Source organism: Eschrichtius robustus, unplaced genomic scaffold (assembly GCF_028021215.1).
Source record: "Eschrichtius robustus isolate mEscRob2 unplaced genomic scaffold, mEscRob2.pri scaffold_81, whole genome shotgun sequence".
NCBI lineage: Eukaryota > Metazoa > Chordata > Mammalia > Artiodactyla > Eschrichtiidae > Eschrichtius > Eschrichtius robustus.
The window spans coordinates 479,265-503,573 of NW_027175690.1; the positions used below are offsets into that span (position 1 = coordinate 479,265).

At 53.0% G+C, this 24,309-nt stretch overlaps 2 protein-coding genes across 2 annotated transcripts in view; one reads left to right on the forward strand and one right to left on the reverse strand.

The window, feature by feature from the left end:
- Positions 1-1,011, reverse strand: part of LOC137758352 (thimet oligopeptidase-like) — an 18,649-nt gene extending 17,638 nt beyond the window's left edge. Inside the window, 1 exon segment of the mRNA XM_068534458.1 lies at positions 872-1,011. Coding sequence (XP_068390559.1) covers positions 872-1,011 — 140 coding nt within the window.
- LOC137758353 (DNA (cytosine-5)-methyltransferase 1-like) lies at positions 1,010-20,127 on the forward strand. Its single transcript, XM_068534459.1, has 6 exons — positions 1,010-1,013; positions 1,111-1,353; positions 14,647-14,690; positions 16,384-16,418; positions 16,813-16,915; positions 19,405-20,127. Exons 1-6 carry the CDS (start codon positions 1,010-1,012, stop codon positions 19,522-19,524), a joined length of 549 nt encoding a protein of 182 aa, XP_068390560.1. The 3' UTR covers positions 19,525-20,127.
- Positions 20,128-24,309: the final 4,182 nt, after the last annotated feature.

Below are 24,309 nucleotides of genomic sequence, written 5' to 3' on the forward strand. Positions count from 1 at the left end.
ATACAATGCACATATACTGTATATATACACACACCCCTATATCAATATATGGGTGTGTGCATATATACAGCATGTTCACATTTATAATATGTATACTATATATATACACATACATACATGTATACAATATATACACACAAATATATAAGCTTGTATGTATACTGTATATAGTACTTACACATATACTACAAACGCACGCACATATAAACATATGTGTATACATATATATAATATGTATACACACATATACAAATTAATAGGCTTGTATATATTCAGTATTTTTACATATATAGTTTTGTTTTAAGGGGTTGACTCATGTGACCGTGAGGCAGGCAAGTCAGGGCAGGACTCTGGGCTGAAGACACAGGGAAGAGCTGATGTCCCAAGGCCACTGGAGGAACAGTTCCCTCTTTCTAGGGAACCTCATTTTTCTCTCCAGTCCTTCAACTGATGGACGATGCCCACCCACGCCACGGCATTGACAATCTCCTTTACGCAAAGTGGACCAATTTCAGTGTTCATCTCTTCTGAAAAATACCTTCCTGGCCACATCTGGAATAATGTTTGTGGTTGCCGGGGCCCCACGCAGTGCGCACATGAGATTAACCATCCCCGTGGTGATGATGACACTTTATTTTCTCCCTTGACCATTGTCACTACTATTCCAATTAAAATGTTAGTGCCATGAGGGCAGGGCATTTCCTTTTTTTCCAGTACTGAGCGTCCAGGGTCTGGTGCCTAGCATAGGCTAAACACACGGCATTTTTGTGAACAGAAGCCGGGATTCCGGCTGTCATACTTAATGAGGAATTATAGTCTTATTATTGGGGGGGGGGGAGGTGTCACGGTACGTCAAGGGCGGGAGCCGAACCTGCCACCCCAGGCCCCGAGGGGTCTTCCCGGGTCCCCACTTCGGGCCGGTGGGGGTGGCAGGGGGCAGCCGAAGACGTGCGTGCGTGCTTGCGTCCGTGCGAGCGGGCGAGTCCACGGGGCGGGCGGTGCGCGCGCCATGAGTGAGTGGTTCAGCCCGGCCCGGGCTCATTGTGCTCGCCTCACGCTGGCCCGAGTTGGCGGCAGCGCTGGAGGTCCCGGGCCTGTGAGCACAAAGAGGGAGCCGGGGGCTAGACGGGAGCGCGGCGGCGGCGGCTGAGACCCAGGCCAGGCCCCCTCCCCTCAGCCTCCCACCCGCCCGCCTGCCCCGCCCCCGCCGGCGGCGCCCCGCCCCTCCCCAAACCGCCAGACTAGCCTGGTGTGGGGGGCATGCGCGAAAACATGGGGGAGAAGTTGGGGCTGAGGCTGGAGTCGCCCGTGTGGGCCGAGCCCGCCGTCTACCCGTGGCCGCTGCCAGTCTACGTGAGTGCCGCCCGTCCCCTATTCCCAGACTCCCGCCCCTCTTCCCCCACGGCGCGCGCTGAGCCCACCGAGAAACGGAGCGACTCGAGTCGCCAGACCCTCTTTGGAGCCTCCCTTTCCGCCCCGCCGTAGTTCTCCGCGGCCGTTTCCAGCCCCCGCGCACATAGTGGGCAGAAGGGAGCCGGGGCCGGCCGGGGGCGCAGACTCGGCCGCGGGGACCCCGCGCTTCCGAGGGGCGCCTGAGCCGGGCTGCCGTTGGCTCTGTAGGGCTGGGGACCCCGGTCCCCCTGGGCCTGGACTGCCGGCGGGCTTGCCCTTCCATACTTTATGATCTGACACGTCGGGTTTCTTTTTCCTGGTAGTTTATTCTTAGTGCTGTCAACGTGCTTAGTTTTTTTATTTTTGAGGACACCCTTTCCTCCCTCTCTCCAGTTTTTTGTGTTTTTGTTTTGTTTTGTTTTAGTTAGGCATTTTGTCCCTCTGATCTTGAGTGGGTGGGCTGGCTGGATCCTTGGGGAGGAGGCGTTGTCTCCCCTAATTTGAGTGGGTGGGCTGGCAGGCCCCTTGGAACGGAAGCATTGTGTCCCGTAATTTTAGTGGGTGGGCTGGCTGGACCCTTGGAGAGGAGGCATCCTGTCCCCTGATCTTGAGTGGCCTTTGGAAAATGACACAGCAAACGGAAATTTACACAGGCGTCCGGTGATTCCAGATATGCAGGGTGTCCAGGCAGGTGGGCGCCCGGCATCTCGTCCCCCGTGGCGGCGTGGTGAGCGTGTTCTTGTCTCAGGGTTTACGTTTGGGCCCCGCAGCCCACCTTCGGGAGGGAAAGCGCAGCGGGCGCCTTGGGCCGGCGCCTTTGGGGCGCCCTTTCGTGCGCTCGGCTTGCGGGGGACTGGCCTCCAGGGGCCCCGGCGGGGAAGCCCGCGCGACCCACCCCTCGCGCGGGCTCCGTGTGTGTCAGTTTGTGGAAACCGTGTCGCGGCCGGGGGCGGGGTCGGGACGCTGGGACCGCCTGGGAGCCGTTGTTGACTCCGGTCCCGGTTCTCCGCAGTTCTCCGAGGTCGGAGGGTTTCCAGCCCGCCACTGCGCACTGGCGCTTTCTATTTTTGCTCTTCCTGTGCCCAGAGGCGCGGCTGAGCCTGGGCTCTGGCTTTTCCGGTTGGGTAACTCTGGGTGGCCTGGGTGGGCGGCCTGAGCATTGGGCAGGGCGGGGAGACATCCCAGGGGTGGGAAACTGAAAGTGGGGACAACCTTCAGAACTCCAGCTGATCCACTTGCCTCGCCTCCCCGGCCCTCTTACTGCACTTGTCATGTACGGGTTGGCTGGCCGGCGCATTTTTCAAAATGTAATAATTTGTTTATCCTTAGTAGCCGTGAAGCATAATTCACTTGTAGTGCACAGTTGTAGGAGTTTTGACAGATGATTGCCGTCAGGTGGCAGAGCAATCCCGTCATCCCATTTGCTGCCTTTAGGCGCCAGCGCGCCTCTAGCCTCTTGGCCACTAATCTCCTCTCTGTCCCTAAGGTTTTGGCTTTTCCAGAAAGTCAGATAAACGGAACAACAGCATGTAGCTTTTAGATTCTGGCTGCTTTGGCTCAGCAAAACCTATGCGAGGTTCATCCCTGGTTTGTTTGTTTGTTGTTGTTGTTGTTTTAAATATTTATTTATTTAGTTATTTACTTGGCTGTGCTGTGTCTTAGTTGCGGCACATGGGATCTTCATTGCCGCGTGCAGTATGTTTTAGTTGTGGCGTGCGGGATCTAGTTCCCTGAGCAGGGTTGGACCCCGGGCCCCCCGCATTTGGAGCGCAGAGTCTTAGCCACTGGACCACCAGGGAAGTCCGTCATCCCTGTTGTTGCGGGTATGAGAAGTCACTCCTTTTTCTTGCTGTGTTGTATTCCATTTTCCGTTTGTCCATTCACCTGCAGGTGGCAGGACTTGTGGGATGTTTCCAGTTTTGAGGGGATCAGGAATAAACCTGCAGTAAACATCCCAGGACAGGTTTCCATGTGAACTTGGGTTTTTACCTGACTTGAGAAAATACCCGGGAGTGGGACTAGGGTCTGTGCTAAGTGTTATGTTTAACAACCCTTCTGCATCTTAGAAATTGGTATTTTTGAGTATTGGAAGAGTTTAGAAATCCACTGTGACCCAGCACCCAGGCACTTGAAACGAAGTTGAAAGTTCATCTGGAGATGGTCACGTTGTCCCCATCACTGTCTTTTATTCGAGGCAGAGCAAGGCCACAGATTTTTAACCCTTGTAAGGGAGGCCTCGTGTGCCCAGGCCCTGGCAGGACCTGGCTTTCTAGTGGTGGGTGGTTCTGAAGTGGAGAGCGTCTTTCCCTTGCTGGCCGGACCTCGCTTGGCAGGGTGCGGGGTGTGCTGCCTGCCTGGCCGGGCGCTCTTTCTGCCGGTCAGCAGCCGTTCCTGGTGTGTCTGTCCTACTACCAGGCAGGCGGTCAGGGGCCCTAGTGAAGTGCTCAGCGAGCCGCAGCCTTCCTAAAGTTTTGTGGGTAACGTCTGTTACCCTCCCATTTCCCTGCTGAGGAATTTTGCTTTCTCATAGGAAGTGAGGGGGCAGTACTTTATAAGAGTTCATATTTTGTGATGACTCGATGCTGAATACATTAAGAAAATGGGCTCCTTCCAGAAGTTTAACTTCTGAGAAGGTCAGATTACTCATGTGACCGCACGTTTGAAATGAGTGAGCTTGTTTGTTTCATTCATTCTGCAAGCACCTCCTGGATATTTACAGTGAGTGTTCCAGGGGGCGCTGAGGACAGTAGACAGTATTCTTTTTTTTTTTTTTTTTTAATTTTATTTTATTTATTTTTTTATACAGCACGTTCTTATTAGTCATCAATTTTATACACATCAGTGTATACATGTCAATCCCAATCGCCCAATTCAGCACACCACCATCCCCACTCCCCCGTGGCTTTCCTCCCTTGGTGTCCATACGTTTGTTCTCTACATCTGTGTCTCTACTTCTGCCCGGCATACCGGTTCATCTGTACCATTTTTCTAGGTTCCACATACATGCATTAATATACGATATTTGTTTTTCTCTTTCTGACTTACTTCACTCTGTATGACAGTCTCTAGATCCATCCACGTCTCGACAAATGACTCAATTTCGTTCCGTTGTATGGCTGAGTAATATTCCATTGTATATATGTACCACAACTTCTTTATCTGTTCGTCTGTCGATGGGCATTTAGGTTGCTTCCATGACCTGGCTATTGTAAATAGTGCTGCAGTGAACATTGGGGTGCATGTGTCTTTTTGAATTACAGTTTTCTCTGGGTATATGCCCAGTAGTGGGATTGCTGGATCATATGGTAATTCTATATTTAGTTTTTTAAGGAACCTCCATACTGTTCTCCATAGTGGCTGTATCAATTTACATCCCCACCAACAGTGCAAGAGGGTTCCCTTTTCTCCACACCCTCTCCAGCATTTGTTGTTCGTAGATTTTCTGATGATGCCCATTCTAACTGGTGTGAGGTGATACCTCATTGTAGTTTTGATTTGCATTTCTCTAATAATTAGTGATGTTGAGCAGCTTTTCACGTGCTTCTTGGCCATCTGTATGTCTTCTTTGGAGAAATGTCTATTTAGGTCTTCTGCCCATTTTTGGATTGCGTTGTTTGTTTCTTTAATATTGAGCTGCATGAGCTGTTTATCTATTTTGGAGATTAATCCTTTGTCCGTTGATTGGTTTGCAAATATTTTCTCCCATTCTGAGGGTGACAGTATTCTTATTCTCAAGAAACTTATGAACTAAGGACGGTAGGTGATCTATAAACACAGAAGTTCAGCTGAGGTGTAGTGCCCCGTATATGGGATCAGCTGAGGTCCCAGAGGGTGGGGCTGCCAGATTTGCCCTGGGGGAGGTGTGGGTGGCTTCTCTGAGGAGGGGACACCCGCAGGAGGAAGTGCAAACAGCCACAACCACCTGTACGCGGAAATGTCCAGCCTCCAAAATGGGCTTTTGTGCAATTGACAAATAGGAGGGCGGGGTGCAGGGCGAGTTTTGTTCCTTCTGTGACTGAGAGTTCCCAGATATCCACTTATAGCTCACGGTGGCATTTCTAAAGCAGGATGGCCCTTCTTTTGGTGGGAAAACTGGGTCTCAGCTCAGGAGGAAGCAGGTGGTATCTTCGGCTGCCTGATGGCAGGGCAGGAGCCAGCGAGGGCGTGCAGCGGTCCTTCCCCTCCGTGACTCACTGAGGCTGTGGGCGTGGAGCGGCCCCAGCGTGACTGTCCCCTCCTGCTTCTGGCTTCCTCCTGAGAGCCCACGAGTCTCTGATGAATGCCCACTGAGCAGTCACGCCCTTCACTGGACTGTGAGTAGTAGCTGAAGTGGGCGGCCGAGTGAGTCATCCCTCCCTGTGACTCAGAAAATATTTTCCGATCTGACCTCTGCTGGTGTGAGTCCTGCCTAATCTGAGCTCAGGTGGAAGGCAGGTTAACCCTTTGATGACTTTCCGTGGGTGAAGTAGCCTCTTTAAAGAGGAAGGGATCACCAGAAAAGCCTGGTATTCCTTACGTACGTGGCTGTTAGCTTTCGTACTTTGGTCCCTAACATCCAAATGCCGCCTGTATGCTCTGTTCCTGGTGGGACGAGCCAGAGGCAGCCTGCCCTTTGGATATTCACTAGGCAGGAGGCGGCAGAGCTGCAGGGGACCCGCCCCCAGTCTACCTCTAGGAGCTGCGTCCTTTTTTCCTTAATTAAATTAAACTTTTTATTTTGAGATGATCATAGATTCTTGCACAGCCGTCAGAAATAAGTCGGACACATCCCACGTTCTCTTTACTCAGTTTCTCCCGATGGTGACATCTTACAAAGCTACGCACTGATGTAATGATTTCATTGGCATTGGTACAATCAAGATACAGAGTGTTTGGTGTCCCTTTTGAATTCGGGGACCTGTAGGGTGCGACTGGCTGTGTCTGTGCATCCCTGGGTCCCGGGCCCGGCGCACGTCTCCCAGGAAACCCCTCTCCTCCCTCTTTCTTTCTGCCGTGTCCTCGTCTCGTGGTCCTGGCACTCTTCCCCAGTGCGTGCGCCTTGTCTCCCTGGCTGTGGGATGACAGTCCTGTTTCCTTCCTCCCACTCAGGGTGCTGCCTGGAGGCCTCTTTGGCATCTTCTCTGTCCCTTCAAGCTGTCCCTGCTGTTCCCACTAGCCGGGTCTCCTGCCGAGGCTGTTCACAGAGGACGCGCCGCGTGTCTGTCCGCGGTCCTCCGCAGCTCATGCGTGTCTCTGTAGTGCCTCCCTCACCGCCCGCCTTTCTCTTCCTTCCCGGACTCTCTCTCCCCACCCACGGCCGTTGTCGCGGTGCCTAGCCCGGGGCTCTGTTCCTCGGCGCCCCCGTGTGGGACCGGGCCCTCTTCCTGTCCATGGCGCCTGGCAGGGCTGCCGAGTCACAGGTTCCCGTGAGCTGCAGTTGGGAGGTCGGAGGCTGTGTGCTTCACTGAGTATTGAACTTGGATGACGATGCCTCCTCATCTCTGAGGGGCTTCCGTTTGAATCCCCTCAGTTAGTCATGGGGTGTGCGGCCGATGCCCGGAAAGCACGTCAGACTCACACCAGGTGCACAGGCAGCCGGTGTGTGAGAGAGGTTACCTCTGAGAACGCTGGTCCTTTGAAAACCTGACGCGTCTTTTCCCGGGTGGGGAAGGGGTTTTGCAGGCTGTGTGCTGGGGGGAGGGGGGCCGCCACGGGGTGGTGCCCATGGGGATGGCGGGAGTCGTGGAGCTCGGGGCGGGGAGCTCTCGGGAAGGATTTGCATGTCGCGTGGTGGTGGTGGCTCACGTTTCCCCTGGTGTGCAGGTGGCTCCCTGGCGTCTGCTCTGTGCTCACCCTGCGCGCTGAGTGAGGCTCCCACCGGGGAGCAGGTGCTGGGGCCGTAGGACACCCTGGGCCCACACCTGGTCTGGGACAGACACCAGGTGAAGGGGCGGGACAAGGGGAGGAGGAGCCGCGCTGAGTCTTGTGGGTTTTGTGTCTTTTTAAATAACAGCTTTGTTGAGATCGCATTCACACACCACAGAACTCACCCATATGAAGTGTACAATTTAATGGCCTTTACTATATTCACAGAGCTGTGCAGCCATCACCTCTGTCTAATTCCAGAACATTCTATCAGCGCAAAGGGCCCGCAGTGCCCTGCCCCAGTCCCTGACACTAGGAACCCCCTCTCTGTGTCTGTGGATCTGCCTGTTCTGGACGTTTCCCATCAATGGAATCACACACTGTGTGTCCTTCTGTGTCTGGCTTCTCTCACTGAGCATCGTGTTCTCAGGGTCCGTCCACGTTGTTGTGCGTGGCAGGGCTTCACCCCTTTGCGTGGCTGAGTGATGCTCCCGTGTGTGTGGCTCAGGTCGTGGGGTCTTGAGGCCCCTGGAGAGGCGTTCGTTTGGCTTGGTCCTGGGGTGGGGTGATGCCAGTTGCACTGATACGGTGCTAACAGGACCCCTTGCTGGAGTGGGAGACAGCTGGAAGGCTGAGGGTGCGGCTCACCTTGGCCTTTGAGACCGCGGGGTGGAGGCCGTGCTGCCGCTTGTCGCTCGGGGAGCACCGGGAGAGTCCTTCTCCAGCTGTGCCCCCTTGGAAGGGCCTCCTCCGTCCCTGGGCTTTCCCTCCCTTCCCTTCCCGGCCTCGGACTCGGCCTCAGGCCGGACTGCTCTGTGGCAGTAAAGTATTTTCTTTGGTGAGGGCGAGAAAAGTTCTGGTGGTGAACTTTTGGTCGTCGTGTTCCCCCGTCCCACTGGGGTCACTCCACGACGGCCCCTCCACGCGGACCCCAGCGTCAGGCGCTCAGCACTTGCAGCGGCTCCTTGGGTGGCTGGGCGGCCTGGGCTCTTACAGGTGGGCTAGTTTGGATTGAAGCAACAGAAATGGTCTTGTCACCCCTGGAGCCCCCGTGGCGCCCCGTCCTCCTGTGGACACACCCATGCCCGTCCTGCAGAAGGACGGCTGCCCGGACAGCAGGATGTCCCGGCCGGTCCTGGCTCTGCGCAGACTGGCTTGCGTGAGCTGCGGACCCAGGCGTGGAGCTCAGGGTCAGGGGCAGGTCTGGAAACGCTCCCGCAGGTGTGGCGCTAGGTGAGGTGGCACACGAGCCACGTGCGTGCCCTCCTGGGAGCCACGTGATGAGTCAAAAGGAGGAGGCGAGGTACGTTTTCATAGCATTGTATGTAAGCGAGTTTTCAACGTGCCATTTAAAGAATTACTGAAGGGCACTTTTACTTTGTGTGTGTGCGTGCGCACGCTCTGTCTTAGAAATCTGCATGCATCTTGTGCTCACAGCACATGTCACTGGAGTGGGCCAGCGCACAACATTGCCCCTTGTCCAGGTGGCCAGGGGCCGCTGTGGGCACAGTGAGGCTCTAGACCCCTCTCCCTCGTGGGGGCTCCTTCCTTGGACCCTGGTCATCGGGGCCCCTGTGTGCACAGCGGGTCCCACCCGCCCGGGTCAGGGCCACGGGCCCACCGTGTCCTGCACCGTGTCCATGCCCTGGGAGCCACGGTCCCGCTCCCTCTTCTCTCTTCCTCCTCTAGCTGGACTTTGGCCTCATGGAGTCCCGTCAGCCCCTTCCTGTTTTCCCATGTTGACGGTTCCTTGCAGTGCCGGTCTCGCGGGCAGGGTTTTGCGACGCGGCTCGGTCCCGAGACCAGCCTGGTTTGTCGCCTGGCCCTGCGGGGAGAGGGCCGGGTCGGCGGTGGGAGGAGAGCCTCCTTCCTGGCTCTCTCCTTTGCATCGCTTTACCAGGCGGTTCCCATCCTTGGCCTGGCTTGTTCTCCGGTACGGTCCTGGAGCCAGGCAGCACCCCCTTGCTGGGGGCCTGCGGACGTCTGGGGCTGACTGTGGATGAGACCCGTGTGATGCTCCACAGCTAGTCTCTCTGCCACCCCCGCCCCTGTGTGAGATGCACTCATTTTCAAGTGAAAACCTGTTCGCTTCTTGAATACTCAGGCCCACCGCAGGCGCTGGCCCTCTCCCTCCCCCTTCACCCCCTGCTCCCTCTCCCTGGTGAGTGGGTGCTCCCCAGCGGGGCCGCAGGCTGAGAGGTGAGGCTGAGCGCCTTCGCTGGGCCTCAGGGCCCTCTGCTCACCCGCCTGGCTTTCCTCCCAGATGGAGAGCCTTCTGTGGATTTTCCACTCTTCCAGCCAGATCTCTGCTCTCAAAGCCCTGCCACTGGGAGAGGCAGAGAGACACCCGGCAGACCTCCTGCCGTGTTCCATCTCCCCTGCCTTTGACCCTTCCCGCTGTGCTTCTCCACTTTGGGAAACAGTGCGTGCATCCCACCCTGGCCGCTCTGTCCCACTTGCCTTGGTCCCCACCCTAGGGCTCCGGAGGTGTGCAGAGCAGCGGGGAAGAAGACAGCGACTCCCAGCCCGCAGGCCATGTCCCCTGCAGCCTGCTGGGGAGTGAGGACTGTGGACAGAGGCCCAGGGTGCTCCCCCTCGGCACCTCCTGGGCACTCGTGCCCTCAGCAGATGGTGATAGAGAGTGTGGTCCCTGCTTGCTTCAGGCCGCTGGTTCTCTGAGCGGGGCCCCTAGGCCAGCAGCTTCCCCACCAGCTGGAACTGCTTAGGAATGCGGGTTCCTGGGACCCAGACCTGCTGACTCTGAAAGTTTGCGGGTGGGCCCCAGAACTCCACTCTGACCAGGGATTCTGATGCTTGTCCCGGTGTGATGCCCCTGCCTCGGAGGCCCCCTGGGTCCCGGCGTCTTCCTGCTGCAAGTGGGAAGAGGAGGACGTAGTCCACGTCTTGTCTCCTTCCTAGTCTCTGCCCCCTGCCTCTCGCCGGGTCCTCCAGGGACGATGTCTCCAGATGTCGTGCCCCTGTCACCGTGAACCAGCCTGCGTGCTCAGGGGTTGGCCATGCCCTGGCAGTGAGCACCCAGGAGGCCTCCTGTCCAGGCTCCTCACGCCGGGCGCAGGGCCTGCGGGGACGAGCGGGGGCAGAGCCAGACCTGCGGGCGTCCAGGTGGAGTTCCTGTTCCCACACCTGTCCTCACGTTCAAGGAGGAGGCAGGGGCCTGCCGAGTGGGACAGCCAGACTCCCCCGCCCCGTGGGGAGGGGAGAGGGCGGACGGGACGGGCTTGGTGGCGGCTCAGGCCTGATGACAGCCTCCGGCTTCCGCACACGGTGCTTTTTCAGGTGGGAACGGTTGTGCTTATTGCGGTTGTTTTCCCAGGATCCCGGAGTGAGGCCGCCGGCTCTGTGGTGAGCAGCATTCCACTAAGCCTGTGCGCGGCTTCCTGCGGAGGCTCTGACGTCGTTAGTGAGAAGAGCCTGGGTGAGTCACTGACTCAGCAAGCAGCCAGCAGCAGGCCAGGGCTGTGGCTGGGACGGGGAGGCCGGGCGTCCCGTGCAGCGAGCCCAGGGCTGGCCTCAAACCCCGGAGTTCCAGGGTTCCCCCGGGGGAGGAGGTGCGGGTGCTCCTAAGCACGGGCTTCCTCAGGGCTGTTGTCAGTTGGACCTCTCTGCGTCGGCTTCTGGCGTCGCTCTGTTCTGAAGGCCTGTGAAGCAGAAGAAGAGGCCACAGCCGAAAATCTGTGAGAGCTTCTGAATCATCGATGGTGATCAGGGCATCTTAAATCATACGACTCAGGACGGTCGCTGGAAGCTGGCCAGTCCCTAAAGCAGCATCCTTAGATCGTAGGAGGCACGTCGTAAACTGTTTCCTTCCTTTCGTTCTGGTTGTAAAGCTTGGGAAAGCTTGAGTTCATCTCATCACAGATGAGACCACGTTCCAGGCCCCTGTCTTCCCATGTCAGCGTGATGCAGCCTGAGACGCGGTGGCTCAGCCAGGGCTGCGGCCCGCGTGCCGTGAGGGCCCCTGCCGCTCCTGCAGGAGGAGCATCTCTGGGGCGCGTCCAGCCTCCTGGGGGCGCCGAGGGAGGGAGCGCAGCCCGAGCCGGCACGGGCCTGCCACGCGGCGCATGCTCAGGCACACGCGCGTGCTCACGGGGTCCTTTCAGAGCGCGCACGCTGTTTTGTAACTCCACAGTGGTGACCGGAATGAGACTCTCCTGGGTACTGTCACGTCCTCCTGTGGCTCTAAGACTTGTTCTTACAGGCCGTGCTCGCAGGGTAGTGTATTGGCCTAAATGCAGACATGAATTTAGCAGCTTGAGACGACGCACACTGATGACCTCCCATGGTTTCTGAGGGCAGGGATTAAGAGCAGGCAGGCCAGGGGATTCCGGCCGAGGGTCCCTCAGGAGGCTGCAGTAGGGGCTTCAGCCGGGGCTGCCCCATCCGAAGGCCGGACCGGGTGGGATGCCTGGCTTCCAGGAGGCCCCTCCCGTGGCTCCTCTGCACGTGGGCCCCCGCAGGGCTGCTGAGGCTCCTCAGTGCACGGGGACCGGCTCCCCTCAGGAGGAGTGTGAAGGAGGAGAGCGTTCGTGGAAAGTTCTAGACCCTCCTCCTCATCCTGTGACTACCTCAGCACCTTGTACACTGTGCTGTGTGCATTCGTCTCTGAGCAGACCCTGCGGGACAGCGTGGCGTCTTCTCTGCTTTCAGTGGGTACAGGAGCCCAGGGAATTCTGGGCTGCCAGGACTGTCTGTCTGGAATCACTGAATGTTGTGGACCAGGAACAGAGTCTGTCGGCCACGTGAGTGTCTTAGATGCTCAGTATTTTCCTGCTGAGGTGGAGGTGCTTTTAACAATACCTCGCATTTCCTCCTGTAGATTTTGTTGTTGTTTTTTGTTTGTTTGTTTTTGCCATGTCATGCAGCTCGTGGGTTCTTAGTTCCCCAACCAGGGATTGAACCTGGGCCCTCGGCAGTGAAAGCTCAGAGTCCTAACCACTGGACCGCCAGGGAAGTCCCTGTTGTTGTTGTTGTTGTTGTTGATAGCTGTTTTGAGGTGTAATTCCCATACTCTTCACCTAATCCACCTAAAGCGTGCCGTTCCCTGCTTTGTAGTGTATTCATTGAGTGCAGTCGTCACTACTACCAATTTTAGAACATTCCATCACCCCGAGAGGAAACCCCATCCCCATTAGCATCCCTCCTATCCCCCTCCCCAGCCCCTGACAACCAGGAGCCCACTCATCTCTGTGCACTTGCCTGTTCTGGACGTTTCCCATCAGTGGAATCACACCCTGTGTGTCCTTGTCCGTCTGGCTTCTCTCACTGAACATCGTGTTCTCAGGGTCCATCCACGTTGTAGCGAGGGTCAGTGCTTCACTCTTTTTCATGGATGGATAATATTTCAGTGTGTGGAGGGACACATTTGTTTATTCGTTCATCTGTTGATGGACATTTGGGTGGTTTCCACCTTTTGGCGGTTGTGAATCACGCCTCTGTGAACATTAATATTCGGGTTTTTGGTGTGGGTTTTTTTTGGCTGCGTTGGGTCTTTGTTGCTACACGCAGGCTTTCTCTAGTTGTGGTGAGTGGGGTCTAGTTTTTGTTGCAGTGCGCGGGCTTCTCATTGCGGTGGCTTCTCTTGTTGTGGAGCACAGGCTCTAGGCACGCAGGCTTCAGTAGTTGCAGCACGTGGGCTCTGTAGTTGTGGCGCATGGGCTTCATTGCTCCGCGGCATGTGGGATCTTCCCAGACTAGGACTCGAACCTGTGTCCCCTGCATTGGCAGGCGGATTCTTAACCACTGCGCCACCAGGGAAGCCCAATATTCAGGGTTTTGTGTGGACGAATAGTCTCATTTCTCTTGGGCAGACACCCAGAAGAGGAATTACTGGGTCATTTGCTAACTGTTTAACCTTTGAGGAGCTGCCAGAGTGTTTTCCAAACCCAGCTGTCCTCACTGTTTTCTGCCCTTTGCCAGGAGGCCTTGGGGCCGATTGTTCCCATCAGAGGTTCTTCCCCAGGGTTTCTGGGTCAGCAGTGGTGCTGATGCTGCGGGTCGGTTCCCCCGTGTCAGGAACCACTGGTCTGCAGGGCTGTCCTGTGCTGGACCACGCCTGCTCCATCTCCCACCCCCGGCCTTGTCTAAGCAATATGAGTTCAATGGATATTTACTACTCCGTCCTTGGTAAGTTGGAGGATATTATTAAGAACGATAGAAGATTGTTTTCTTCCTTTGCCTTAAAAAATAAGATTCTGGGCAAAAGGTCACATATCGTAATTCTATTTACAAACGTCCAGAACGGGCAAATCCACAGAAACAGAGAGTGGATTAGTGTTGTCAGGGGCTGGGGAGGGGATTGGGGCGCGTCTGATAATGCGGTGATGGGATGTTCTGGAACTAGATAGAGGTGATGGTTGCCCAGCTCTGAATGTATTAAAACCCACTGAACTGTATACTTGAAGCAGGGGCCCATTCTGTGTGAATTATATCTCAGTAGGGCTGCTGTTGCAAAGATGAGACTTAGGACACAAAGGGTGTTTCCGGAGTTGTTTGACCTGTTAGGACCGCTGCGCCAGGGCGGGGGGACCCTGTCCTGGGACTCTCCGGGCATCCGTGTCCTGGCCCGTAGGGGCTCTGCCCACATTGCCGTCCTCCACTGTGAAGCGTGGAAATGGTGGCCTGGTCTGAGAGGGGCAGTCGCTGTCCCGGGGCAGGGCTGGCAGCTCTGGGCCTGACCATCTCACCTCCGGCTTCAGCCCTTGCTCTTCGTGGCCCCTCCTCTCGCTGTGCGTCCTCTTTGAGGCCCCTCCTCACCGCGATAGGAACCTTCACCGGCGGGGCGGAGGTGCAGTCTGGAGTTACAGACTGTCCACACGATGCGTCGTCCTCACTTGGTTTCTGCGGGGTCTTGGGTTAGCTGGCCGCCAAGACCCCGGCGAAAGGCCGGAGCGAACTCCGACGTGCTCCTCTGGGAAAGCGGCGAGGCCAGCCCGCCGGGCGCAGTGAGGCCAGGAGAGCGCCGCTGTGGCCAGGAGGGAGAATAGCTGCTCACCCACTCCTGATGGTTGCAGGAGTGGTGTTTCTCCATTTTATAGATGGAAACCGAGGCCTGCGGTGGTTCAGGGACTCAGAGGCAGGCCTGTGGCTTCCAGGCTGCAGGCGTGCCCGGGGAAGTCCTGGGGAAGAAGAGTCAGGGGCTTTGAGTCCATCCCGGTCCCTTCCCCGCAGCCCGCTGGGCGGCAGGGCGCTGCAGGAACAGGCGCTCCCGGAGCCAGCGTGTCCCACGTGGCAGGACATGGCCCCAGCGCTGGGGGTGGAGCTCTCTGGTGGGTCCCGCGGGTCGGGAAATGAGGCGGGGAGTCCCGGGGGCTGCAGCACCCGCCTCCTCTGGTAGCCCTAATCACCGGAGCGGGGAGGGACGGCTCTGAACCCTGTCCCGTTGTCTTTCAGGACAAACCCCACGATGCTGCTCACGAAATCAGCGAGACCATCCGGTAAGTGTGGCGCCTGCTGGGGTGGGGCCTCGGGGTGGGCCAGTCCTGAGTTCCCAGCAGCCCCCCAGCCGTGCGCTCCCCCATTCCTCAGTGCTGATCCGTGTCAGCATCGTCAGAATCGAGGAGGCTTGGGAAGCGGGGCTGTGGGTCAGGGGGTCAAGTCCTCTGAGTGTGACCCAGGACAGGTCTTGGTGCTTCGTGAGCTGGCTTCCTGTGGAAGAGGCTGGAAATCCTGAGTGGCCAGCTTCCCGAGGGACCCCTCCCCTCTCCCCTCATCACCTTGCTTTACTCTTCTCCCGTGGGGTTTGGTGTGACCTTTGGGTTTGGGCCGCTCTTCCCTCTGTGAGCCTGCCCCGTGCTGTGCAGAGGAGGCCGGGTCCCGGGAGGCTGACCCAGGTGAGATCTGGGAGGAGGGCCGCCTGCTGTGTTCTAGTGGGCTGTCTCCTCACGTGGGACCTGAGGGTCTATGACGGCCTCCAGAGTGCCCTCGGGGGCCCATGCGTGGAATCCTGCAACCAACCGCTCTTGGCTTTAGAATGTTCCACGTGTGTGACTGTGGCCCTGGCATCTCGCTGCATTGAGCCTTAAAATCCTTAGCTGTGTAGCCACTGCCTGGGCCACACGCCATTACATCTGCTTGAATCTGGGGCGACCGGGCTGGCAGCAGTACAAAAGGCTGTTTGGTACATAGGGGTGGTACTCCCCCCTCTCCGTCCTGTCCTTCCTTCGGGAGGCGAGCATTTATCAGTTTCTTCTGTATTGTTTCAGGTTATATGTATGTATATATTACTGTAGTATATTAGTATAAAATCTATCTTAGGGTTCTCCAGAGAAACAGACCCAGTGACGTCTGTGTATATGAGATTAATTTAAGCAACTGAGTCACACGACTTCAGGCTGGCGAGTCTGAAATATGCAGGACAGGCCAAGAGAGGCAGACCCAGGGAAGAGTTGATGTTGTAGCTCAAGTCTAAAGGCAGTCTGGAGGCAGAATTTTATGTATACACATACAGATGAATTCCGTATAATATAGTACAGAGGGGTTCTGTGTAGTTCACCCAACTTTCTCCAATGGTGACGTCTCACATAACTGTAACAGCAAAACCAGAAAATGGACATCGGCATAATCTACAGACTTTATTCACTGTGCATGTATAGTCACATGTATGCACACATGCATTCTTGTAACCTCCACCTCAAACAAGACGTAGATCGGTTTCATCACCACAATATTTTTATCCCTCTTAAATACATAAATACAGATATCCTGGAGTTGGCAAGTGTTGTGAACTTAGGGAAGTAGTGTACTAAGGTGTTCATCAGAGAAGAGCTGGTGTCCAGTTTAGGTTGTCATCATCACTTCCTGATGTGAATCCCAAATTACTACTTTGGTTTTTTTTTAGTATTAACAAATTCCTGACATGAGGTGGATCTTTGACTTACGTAGCATCACTAGATGACCTCTAGTGCGCAGACATGCGCCGGGCCAGCTTCTGGGCCTCTCTTTGTTTTGAGGGTGGTGGGACATCAACACCAGACTGAAGGTTGCCCAGATCTCCCCCAAACCCAGATTACCCCCCAACGCCTGTTTTTAACCACATCAAATATATTTATTTAATACTTTGACTCATGCTTTTGGTTTTGATCTTCTTTTGAAAGATTGTTTTTCTCTTTTTCCCTTCTCTTCACATAGGAGGAAAAGAGACGTAGAGTTACATCCAGAGAACGGTAAGAATAATAAAGCTTTTTGTTCTGTGCAATATGTAATCTTGATGACTGAAATTACTTTTCTGATATCTTTTAAAAAGAAGACCTTTATAGTGAGTTGCCAGGGTGACCATAGATAGCTTAAGGATGCTGGGTTTGCAGTCAGGTTATTAACCTTGTGATTCAGATAGAATTGTCTTACAAAGAGTGAATTGGGGGCAACTGGAAGTTATCAGAACTAGATCTAAAGGATGTATTAAATATTAAATGTTGAGGTAATATGTGCCTTTCAGGGCTCCTGAGATGAAGATTGATTTGGTGGGGGGCGGGAGTAGGAAGGAAGACCTTTTGAAAACTGCCTCCACGGGAGGAGTCTGTGAAGGTCATCCTTAGGGTGTGTGATTTTGCTTGACAGAGTTGCTGGACCGCTTCCTGCAGAAGAACCAGGAAGAGTAAGACCAGGAACAGACGTGGAAGAAGAAGAAGGAGATGATAAAGTAAAGCCTGGTCACCTCCAGGTTTGTCACTTCCACCTTAATCTCAGAACCCATTTGGTTCTAGGAAGGGGGGTCAGGGTGTGGGGAGCGTGTAGGAAGAGAATGACTTTCACTAATGATCAAAATGACCTTGGATTTAACTAAAATGCTCTTCAAACTCATTTTTCTGCTGGTTCCCTATGTGGAAGGTGTGTTATGTGGCTCTGGTGATAGTAAATCAGCGGTAGGCCTGGAAGTCAGCTGGACCTCTGCTACTTGATCAGTCAGTCACAAAGCTTCAGTCTGTCCCCTCTCCTACTTGCGTCTCCTGCCCATGAGGTCTTCGTGAAGGTCTCATTTTCAAACACATGAGGTGCTAAAGTGCTCTAGTATCGTCCAGGTATAAAGTTGCATTCTTAACTGAGATCAGACCAGTTCTTTCCCCAGACCTCCAGCTCCTTTGTAAAATCAGTTTCAGGTTCTATGAAATACAGATGTACCCACTGAACCCCCATGGGAGGGGGTAGGAGAAGGGATTAGGGATCTGATACTGCAAGCTTTACCATTAGACAGCACTGCCCCATATGACAAAGGGCTGACATTGGTCGGGCACAGGTGGTAGAACAATATCACGTCCCTTTTGGTTTTTTTTTTTTTAAATCATTGTTTTTGTTTTTGTTTTTTTTATTAATTTATTTCTTTATTTTCGGCTGTGTTGGGTCTTCGTTTCTGTGCGAGGGCTTTCTCTAGTTGCGGCAAGCGGGGGCCACTCTTCATCGCAGTGCGCGGGCCTCTCACTATCGCGGCCTCTCTTGTTGCAGAGCACAGGCTCCAGATGCGCAGGCTCAGTAGTTGTGGCTCACGGGCCTAGTTGTTCCGCGGCATGTGGGATCTTCCCAGACCAGGGCTCGAACCCGTGTCCCCTGCATTGGCAGGCAGATTCTCAACCACTGCGCCACCTGGGAAGCCCCCTTTTGGTTTTATTAAGATGTTGATTAGAAGTTTCAGCTCAGCAGAGGGGCAGCACCCTGGGCAGGCACTGGGCCTCCACCATCTATGGATCCTCTCCTCCAGCACCCAGGCTAGGTACTCAGTTACCAGCACCCCAAAGGGCAAGAACTGAGCTCTGCCAGGCTAGCCTTCCCAGAGGGCAAGTGTAAGCAGCACAGCCAGGAATGGGAGCAACAGGCTTTGCTGGGTTGTCCAGAAGGAGGGCGATGTCTGGCTTGGCATGGCTGGAGTCAGCGCTAGCCTCCCCTCGGACACGTGCACTGGGCCCCCTGGTCTCAGGCTCACACAGGCCTCCAAAGCCCTTCCCTCAGGATGATGCTCAGACCCTCCACCCAGCCCACCTTCCCGCCCCAAACACCAGCAGGTCAAGCACCACTCAGAGAAGGGGGCCTTTAAAGGGCTTTAGAAAATCTTAGAATCCGGTTATGGCAGCTACTGTGTCTCACTTGTAGCTGAAAGCTCTGCTCCCAGAGCACAGGATGGCCGAGGGGGGCGAGATGGGAGGGTCTCGCTGTGACCCCGAGGCACTGCTGGCCTTTTCAGCCACATGCCTGCCTTCCTTGGAAATACATTTCATTAACAGCCAAAGGGAACACCCTGAGAAACAGGAGGAATTATTGGTTCGTTTCAATCCTTAGCAACAGGGAGTTTTCACCACCGTGTATTTCGTCTGCTCTCTGCAATGCGCTGGAACTTTCCTTTGGGCTAAATGTGCCTCAGCTGTCCACGGCACCCTACACACTTGGTGACTCCACCTGACCCGGGAGTGCCCTGGGCCCCAGGGACAGGGTCCCTCCTTCCTGACGACCCCCTCGTGGGAGTGCTGAGGCCAGTCAGCCCCCAGCTCTGGGGGCTCAGGGTCCCCTCGGAAGTGACTGCGAGTCAAGCTCCCCACCGACCCCCTCCCCCCAGGTCTCCCTCCAGCCAGGGACGCTTCGTGCGCGGTGCCGGTCGCCCCTCCTCAGGGGGGAGGAGACCCGGGCCGACTCCGCTCCACTGACCTGCCGCTGCCCATCCGGGACGTGGCCGAACAGCCGGTGGGTGTCGGGGAAGCCCTGAGGGCGAGCGCCCTCCCGCACCCTCACGACTCGGTGCTGCTCTGGGTGGAGCCCGCGGCCCAGGGGGCAAGAGGTGCGATGGGGGTGGGAAGGAGACGGGGCCATGGGAAGCCCATGCCGGGCCAGGGCGCAGAGGCAGGAGGCGGCGAGGGGGCCCGGCCCAGCTGCGAAGCCCGTGCCTCCACCCCGCCCAGGCCCGAGCGGCCCTCAGACCTCCCTGCTGGCCCCTGGGCTCGGGATGGGTGACGGGTGCGCCGAAGAAGCCGTCCCGCTCGAGCCGTCCAGAGAGGCCGGCCCAGGGTTTGTGCCTGTTCCCGGCATGGGGCGAGCACCGGGGCCTGAGGGTGTGGAGCCATCTGGCCGCAGGTCACAGGCTTTGCCTGTCGGAAAGGAGGGCTGCGATGGGGCTGTGCCGACGGAAGGGGAGGGTGGAGCCGCCGATAGTCCCCGTTTGCCAGGCAGAACTTCATCGTGGACCCTGTTCTCAGCAGCCGTGCGCAGCAGGGACACCCAGGCCTGGTGAGTCTGCGCCCCACCCAGGGCCGCTGGGTTCCTGAGCAGCAGCCCGGCATCTCCTGCTGAGAAACCCCAGAGACTGTGCTCCGTCCCCCAAGCCCACCGCAGCGCTGCAGAGCCCAAGGGGACTGGGGCTTCACCCCAAACTTGAGGAAGCCACACCTGGGGGCCGCGGCACAAGCGCGGGGCCCACCATCCCCGCAGGAGCAGACCCCGCGGAGGGTCTATGTTTTGGAAGTAAATTTAGAGTAACAAGTTTTAAACACAGAATCTTAGAGCTGGGAAAATCCTTTGTGTCATTCATGTAGCTACATAAGATTTTTTTTTTAATGAGAGGATGGATTTCCTTGAGCAAGAGTGAATTTCCAGGAATGGGTCCCTGGATACCAAGGACTGTTTTGGGGAAGAAAGACGAATCTATTCTGTGAACGCCTTATAGAACTTATTCTATATTGTAGTTCTGTCTGGAAACACATGTACCGTTGATCTTTGTAGCAGCCCTTAACATCCTCAAGAGAAGCTCTCATTTCCCCATTAGTACTTGTTATAGACGGAATATTTGGGTCCCCCCAGCATTCACATGTTGACACCCTACCTCCAATGTGATGGTATTAGAAGGTGGGTCTTTTGGGATTTGATGAGGTCATCGGGATGGAGCCCTCATGATGAGATTCTTCCCCTTGTGAGAGTCATGAGAGAGCTGGCTTTTTCTCTCTGCTCTCTGCCCTGTGAGGACACAATGAGAAGTGGACGGTCTGCAACCCAGAAAAGAATCCTCACCAGAAGGTGATGATCCCGGCACCTAGATCTAGATCTCAGACTTCCAGCCTCCAGAACTGAGAAATACATTCTTGTTGTTGTTTACAAGCCCACACCCCGCCCCGTTTATGGTACTTTGTGACAGCAGCCCAAACTGACTTAGCACTCTTTTCTTCAAGTAAATGAAAGAATTTGTGGAGCCCATCCATTTTATGATACAATTTCCCAAATAACCAAGATTCTCTCTATGCACTCTGATTTGTCAACTTTTTTATTTATCAAAATTGTTATAAAAAAAGTTTCCATATTTTTTCCTAATAAATTGTTTCCAATCCATGTTGTCACTATAATGGTTCTATGATATTAATAATTTGAGCCCTAATACCCTGCTTAAAATAATCATTTATTTGTCTTATGAATAAGTTCAGGGTTCAAATGCAAAAGTTTCAAAGGATATACTGTGTAAAACATCTATGTCACCCCTCTGAAGGAAAGAAGGAGGGAAGAAAGGAAGGAAGGAAGGAAAAAACATTGAATTTGCCCTCAGTTTAGCTGCCACTTCCTAAGGGAAGCCCTTTCCAACTCCAGACCCCCAGGCATCACAAATAAGCTCTCATGGGACACTGTCCATACTGTTGCACGTCATGTTTCCTGAAAAGCTGATTCTGAGACAAGGACAGACTTTCGGGAAGTTTCTTGGGGTGTGTATTTTGGGATAAACATAGAATTACCGTATGACTCAGCAATTCCACTCCTAAATCATTGAAAACAAACACTCAAACAAATCTGCATACACACATGTTGATAGCAAAACTATTCACAATAGAAAAATCATGGAAATAACCCAAATGTCCATCAATGGATGAACGAATAAACAAATTGTGGTATATACCTACAGTGGAATAGTAATTCAGTCATAAAAAGGAATGGAGCAATTAAATATCAAACAATTACACGGCCAAGAACATTTTTTAAAGGAATGAAATACTAATACATATTACAGTGTGGATGACTCTCACAAACATCATGCTAAGTGAAAGATGCCAGACACGAAGGTCATACATTGTATGATTCCATTTATCTGAAATATCGAGAATAAGTAAATCGATAGAGAAAGAAAGCAGATTGGTGGTCTTCAGGGCCTGGCAGAGAGAGCGAAGTAGTATCTTCTCAATGGGTACAGAGTTTCCTTTTGGGGTGATAAAAATGTCTGTGGGAAAAAAATTTTTTTTAATTGGAAAATGATTGACTAAAAACAGAAGTCTGTGGGGTATTTCTTGGTACTGCCTTTCTCAATTTTGACAGTAAATGGTCAAGTACACAGTAAATGGTCAAGTGCAGCAGCCATGGTTTGAGAAAGAAATGATGACCAGGGCTCAGAACACTCACTCAGGGACGAGGGTGAGGGTCACCCCACCAAGTAAGCCATCCATTTTAGCAGAGATATTATCCAAGGATGAGGGGACTTGAGAATGGATAGCACAGGAGGGAGACAATGACTATCAGTTGTGGCCTTGAGGCCACCTACAGTAACAGAGGCTATAGTTCGACCCATTGACGCTCCTTTCACTGGTAGTTCATCTCACTCACCCTCTTCCCTAAAAACGATCCATGGAAACTATGAAAGAGTTGTTTCCAGAACTTATGCAAAGACGTTGATCCCAGTAAAGGCAACAAAAGCAAAAATAAACAAGTGGGGCTATATCCAACTAAAAAGCACAACAAAAGAAACCAACAACAAAATGAAAAGGCAACCTACCGAATGGGAGAAAATTTTTACATATCATATATCCTATAAGGTGTTAGTATTCAAATTATATGAAGAACTCATACAAAAAAAAAAAATCGAAAAAATATCCAACTAAGAAATGGGCAGAGGATCTGAATAGACATTTTTACCAAGAAGATACAGAGATGGCCAGCAGATAATTAAAAAGACCTAAAATCACTAATCAGCAGAGAAATGTAAATGAAACCACAAAGAGATGTCACCTCACACCTGTTAGAATGGCTAATATCAAAAAGACAGGAACTAACAAGTGTTGGCAAGGGTGTGGAGAAAAGGGAAGCCTTGTGCACTGTTGGTAGGAATGTAAATTGTTGCAGCCACTATGGAAAACAGTATGGAGGTCCTCAAAAACTTAAAAATAGAACTATCATATGATCCAGCAATTCCACTACTTGGTATTTGTATGAAGGAAACAGAAACTCTAATTCAAAATGAAATCTGCCATATGACCCAGCAATCCCACTACTGGTCATATACCCTGAGAAAACCATAATTCAAAAAGAGTCATGTACCAAAATGTTCATTGCAGCTCTATTTACAATAGCCGGGACATGGAAGCAACCTAAGTATCCATCATCAGATGAATGGATAAAGAAGATGTGGCACATGTATACAATGGAATATTACTCAGCCATAAAAAGAAACGAAATGGAGTTATTTGTAGTGAGGTGAATGGAGTTAGAGTCTGTCATACAGAGTGAAGTAAGTCAGAAAGAGAAAAACAAATACAGTATGCTAACACATATATATGGAAGCTAAGGGGAAAAAAAAAAACAACAACAAAATGAAATCTGTACCCCCATATTCATTGCAGCATTATTTACAATAGCCAAGACTTGGAAATCCCTGTGTTCATCGATGGATAAATGGATAAAGGACACTAGGCATAATATGCCAAATTATATATATATATATATATATATATAATTCAGCCATGAGAAGGAGGCAAATCCTGCCATTTGTGACAACATGAACGGACCGTCAGGGTGTTATGCTAGGTAAAATATGTCAGACAGAGAAAGAAATATCCTGTATGATCTCACTTTATATGGAATTTTAAAAAATACTCATAGACTGGTGGTTACCAGAGGCAGGGGGTGGAGGGTGGGTGAAACGGGTAAAGGTGGTCAATATGTACAAACTGGCAGTTATAAAATAAACAAGTCCTGGGGATGTGGCTATAGTTAATAATACCATATTGCATATTTAAAAGTTGCTAAGAGAGTAGATCTTAAAAGTCCTCATCACAAGAAAAAAAGATTTCTACCATGTATGGTAATGGATGTTAACTAGACATACTGTGGTGATCATTTTTTAAATTGAAGTATAGTGGATTTACAGTATTATACTGTAATAACAATATATTAGAACACAGTGATTCAATATTTTTATAGATTATACTCCATTTAAAGTTATTATAAAACATTGGTTATCCTTATAGCTTATTTATTTTATGCATAGTAGTTTGTGCCTCTTAATCCCCTCCCCTACCCCTATCTTGCCCCTCCCCCCTTTCCTCTACCCACTGGTAACCACTGCTTTGACGTCTATATCTGTGAGTTCATTTCCTTTCTGTTACATTTATTCTTTATTTTTTAGGTTCCACATAGGAGTGATAACATACCGTATTTGTCTTTCTGTGTTTGACTTATTTCAGTAAGCATAATAGTGTTGCAGCAAAAATAGAAATGAAGTTTTTCCTCTCCTGAAAATAAGGAAAGTAAAGGGGACAGTGAACAGGCTAGAGAAGACACATAAGCTGGCCTGAAAGGGTTAATCGATCCTAGTTTTATTTTAACTGTTACTAATCTGTAGTGTCTGTAACTAGATGTATCTTTCACAAAGCTAAATTACATTCTGTTCCTATCACTCCCTAGCTGTCTATGTAAGTGACATCCTGCATCTGGTGCTTAAGCTCCCTGCCCTCTTTTGTAGCAAATCACCCTGTGTAGCTGTTTGCATATCAGAAAGAAGATGGCAGGCAGATAACGCAGAGAATGAACCCAATTACAGGTCTGCCTGACACCAGCGATGAAGGTTTTGAAATAATGCAAGAAGAAGAATGCAGGACCTTTACCACTTTGATCCTTATCACCAACCCCTGGACTGAGGTGGGCGCCCGAGGGCCCGGCAGGCGAGCCGGGGCCCCCAGGCGTCTGTGGACATCGTGTCCGCGCCCAGCGACCCCAAGGCCACGCTCAGGCACGCCGACTTCTTCTCGCGCTGTGAGGATCTCTGTGCCTTGCAGGACTTGGTGCCTCTGCGCGCCGTTTGCACCTCCCTGCGGGAGGGCCTGCTGGACT

Coding starts and splice junctions, on each gene's coding strand:
- LOC137758353 (XM_068534459.1), top strand. Junction 1,354..14,646: donor CGTGGCCGCTGCCAGTCTAC/GTGAGTGCCGCC, acceptor GTTGTCTTTCAG/GACAAACCCCACGATGCTGC. Junction 14,691..16,383: donor GAAATCAGCGAGACCATCCG/GTAAGTGTGGCG, acceptor CTCTTCACATAG/GAGGAAAAGAGACGTAGAGT.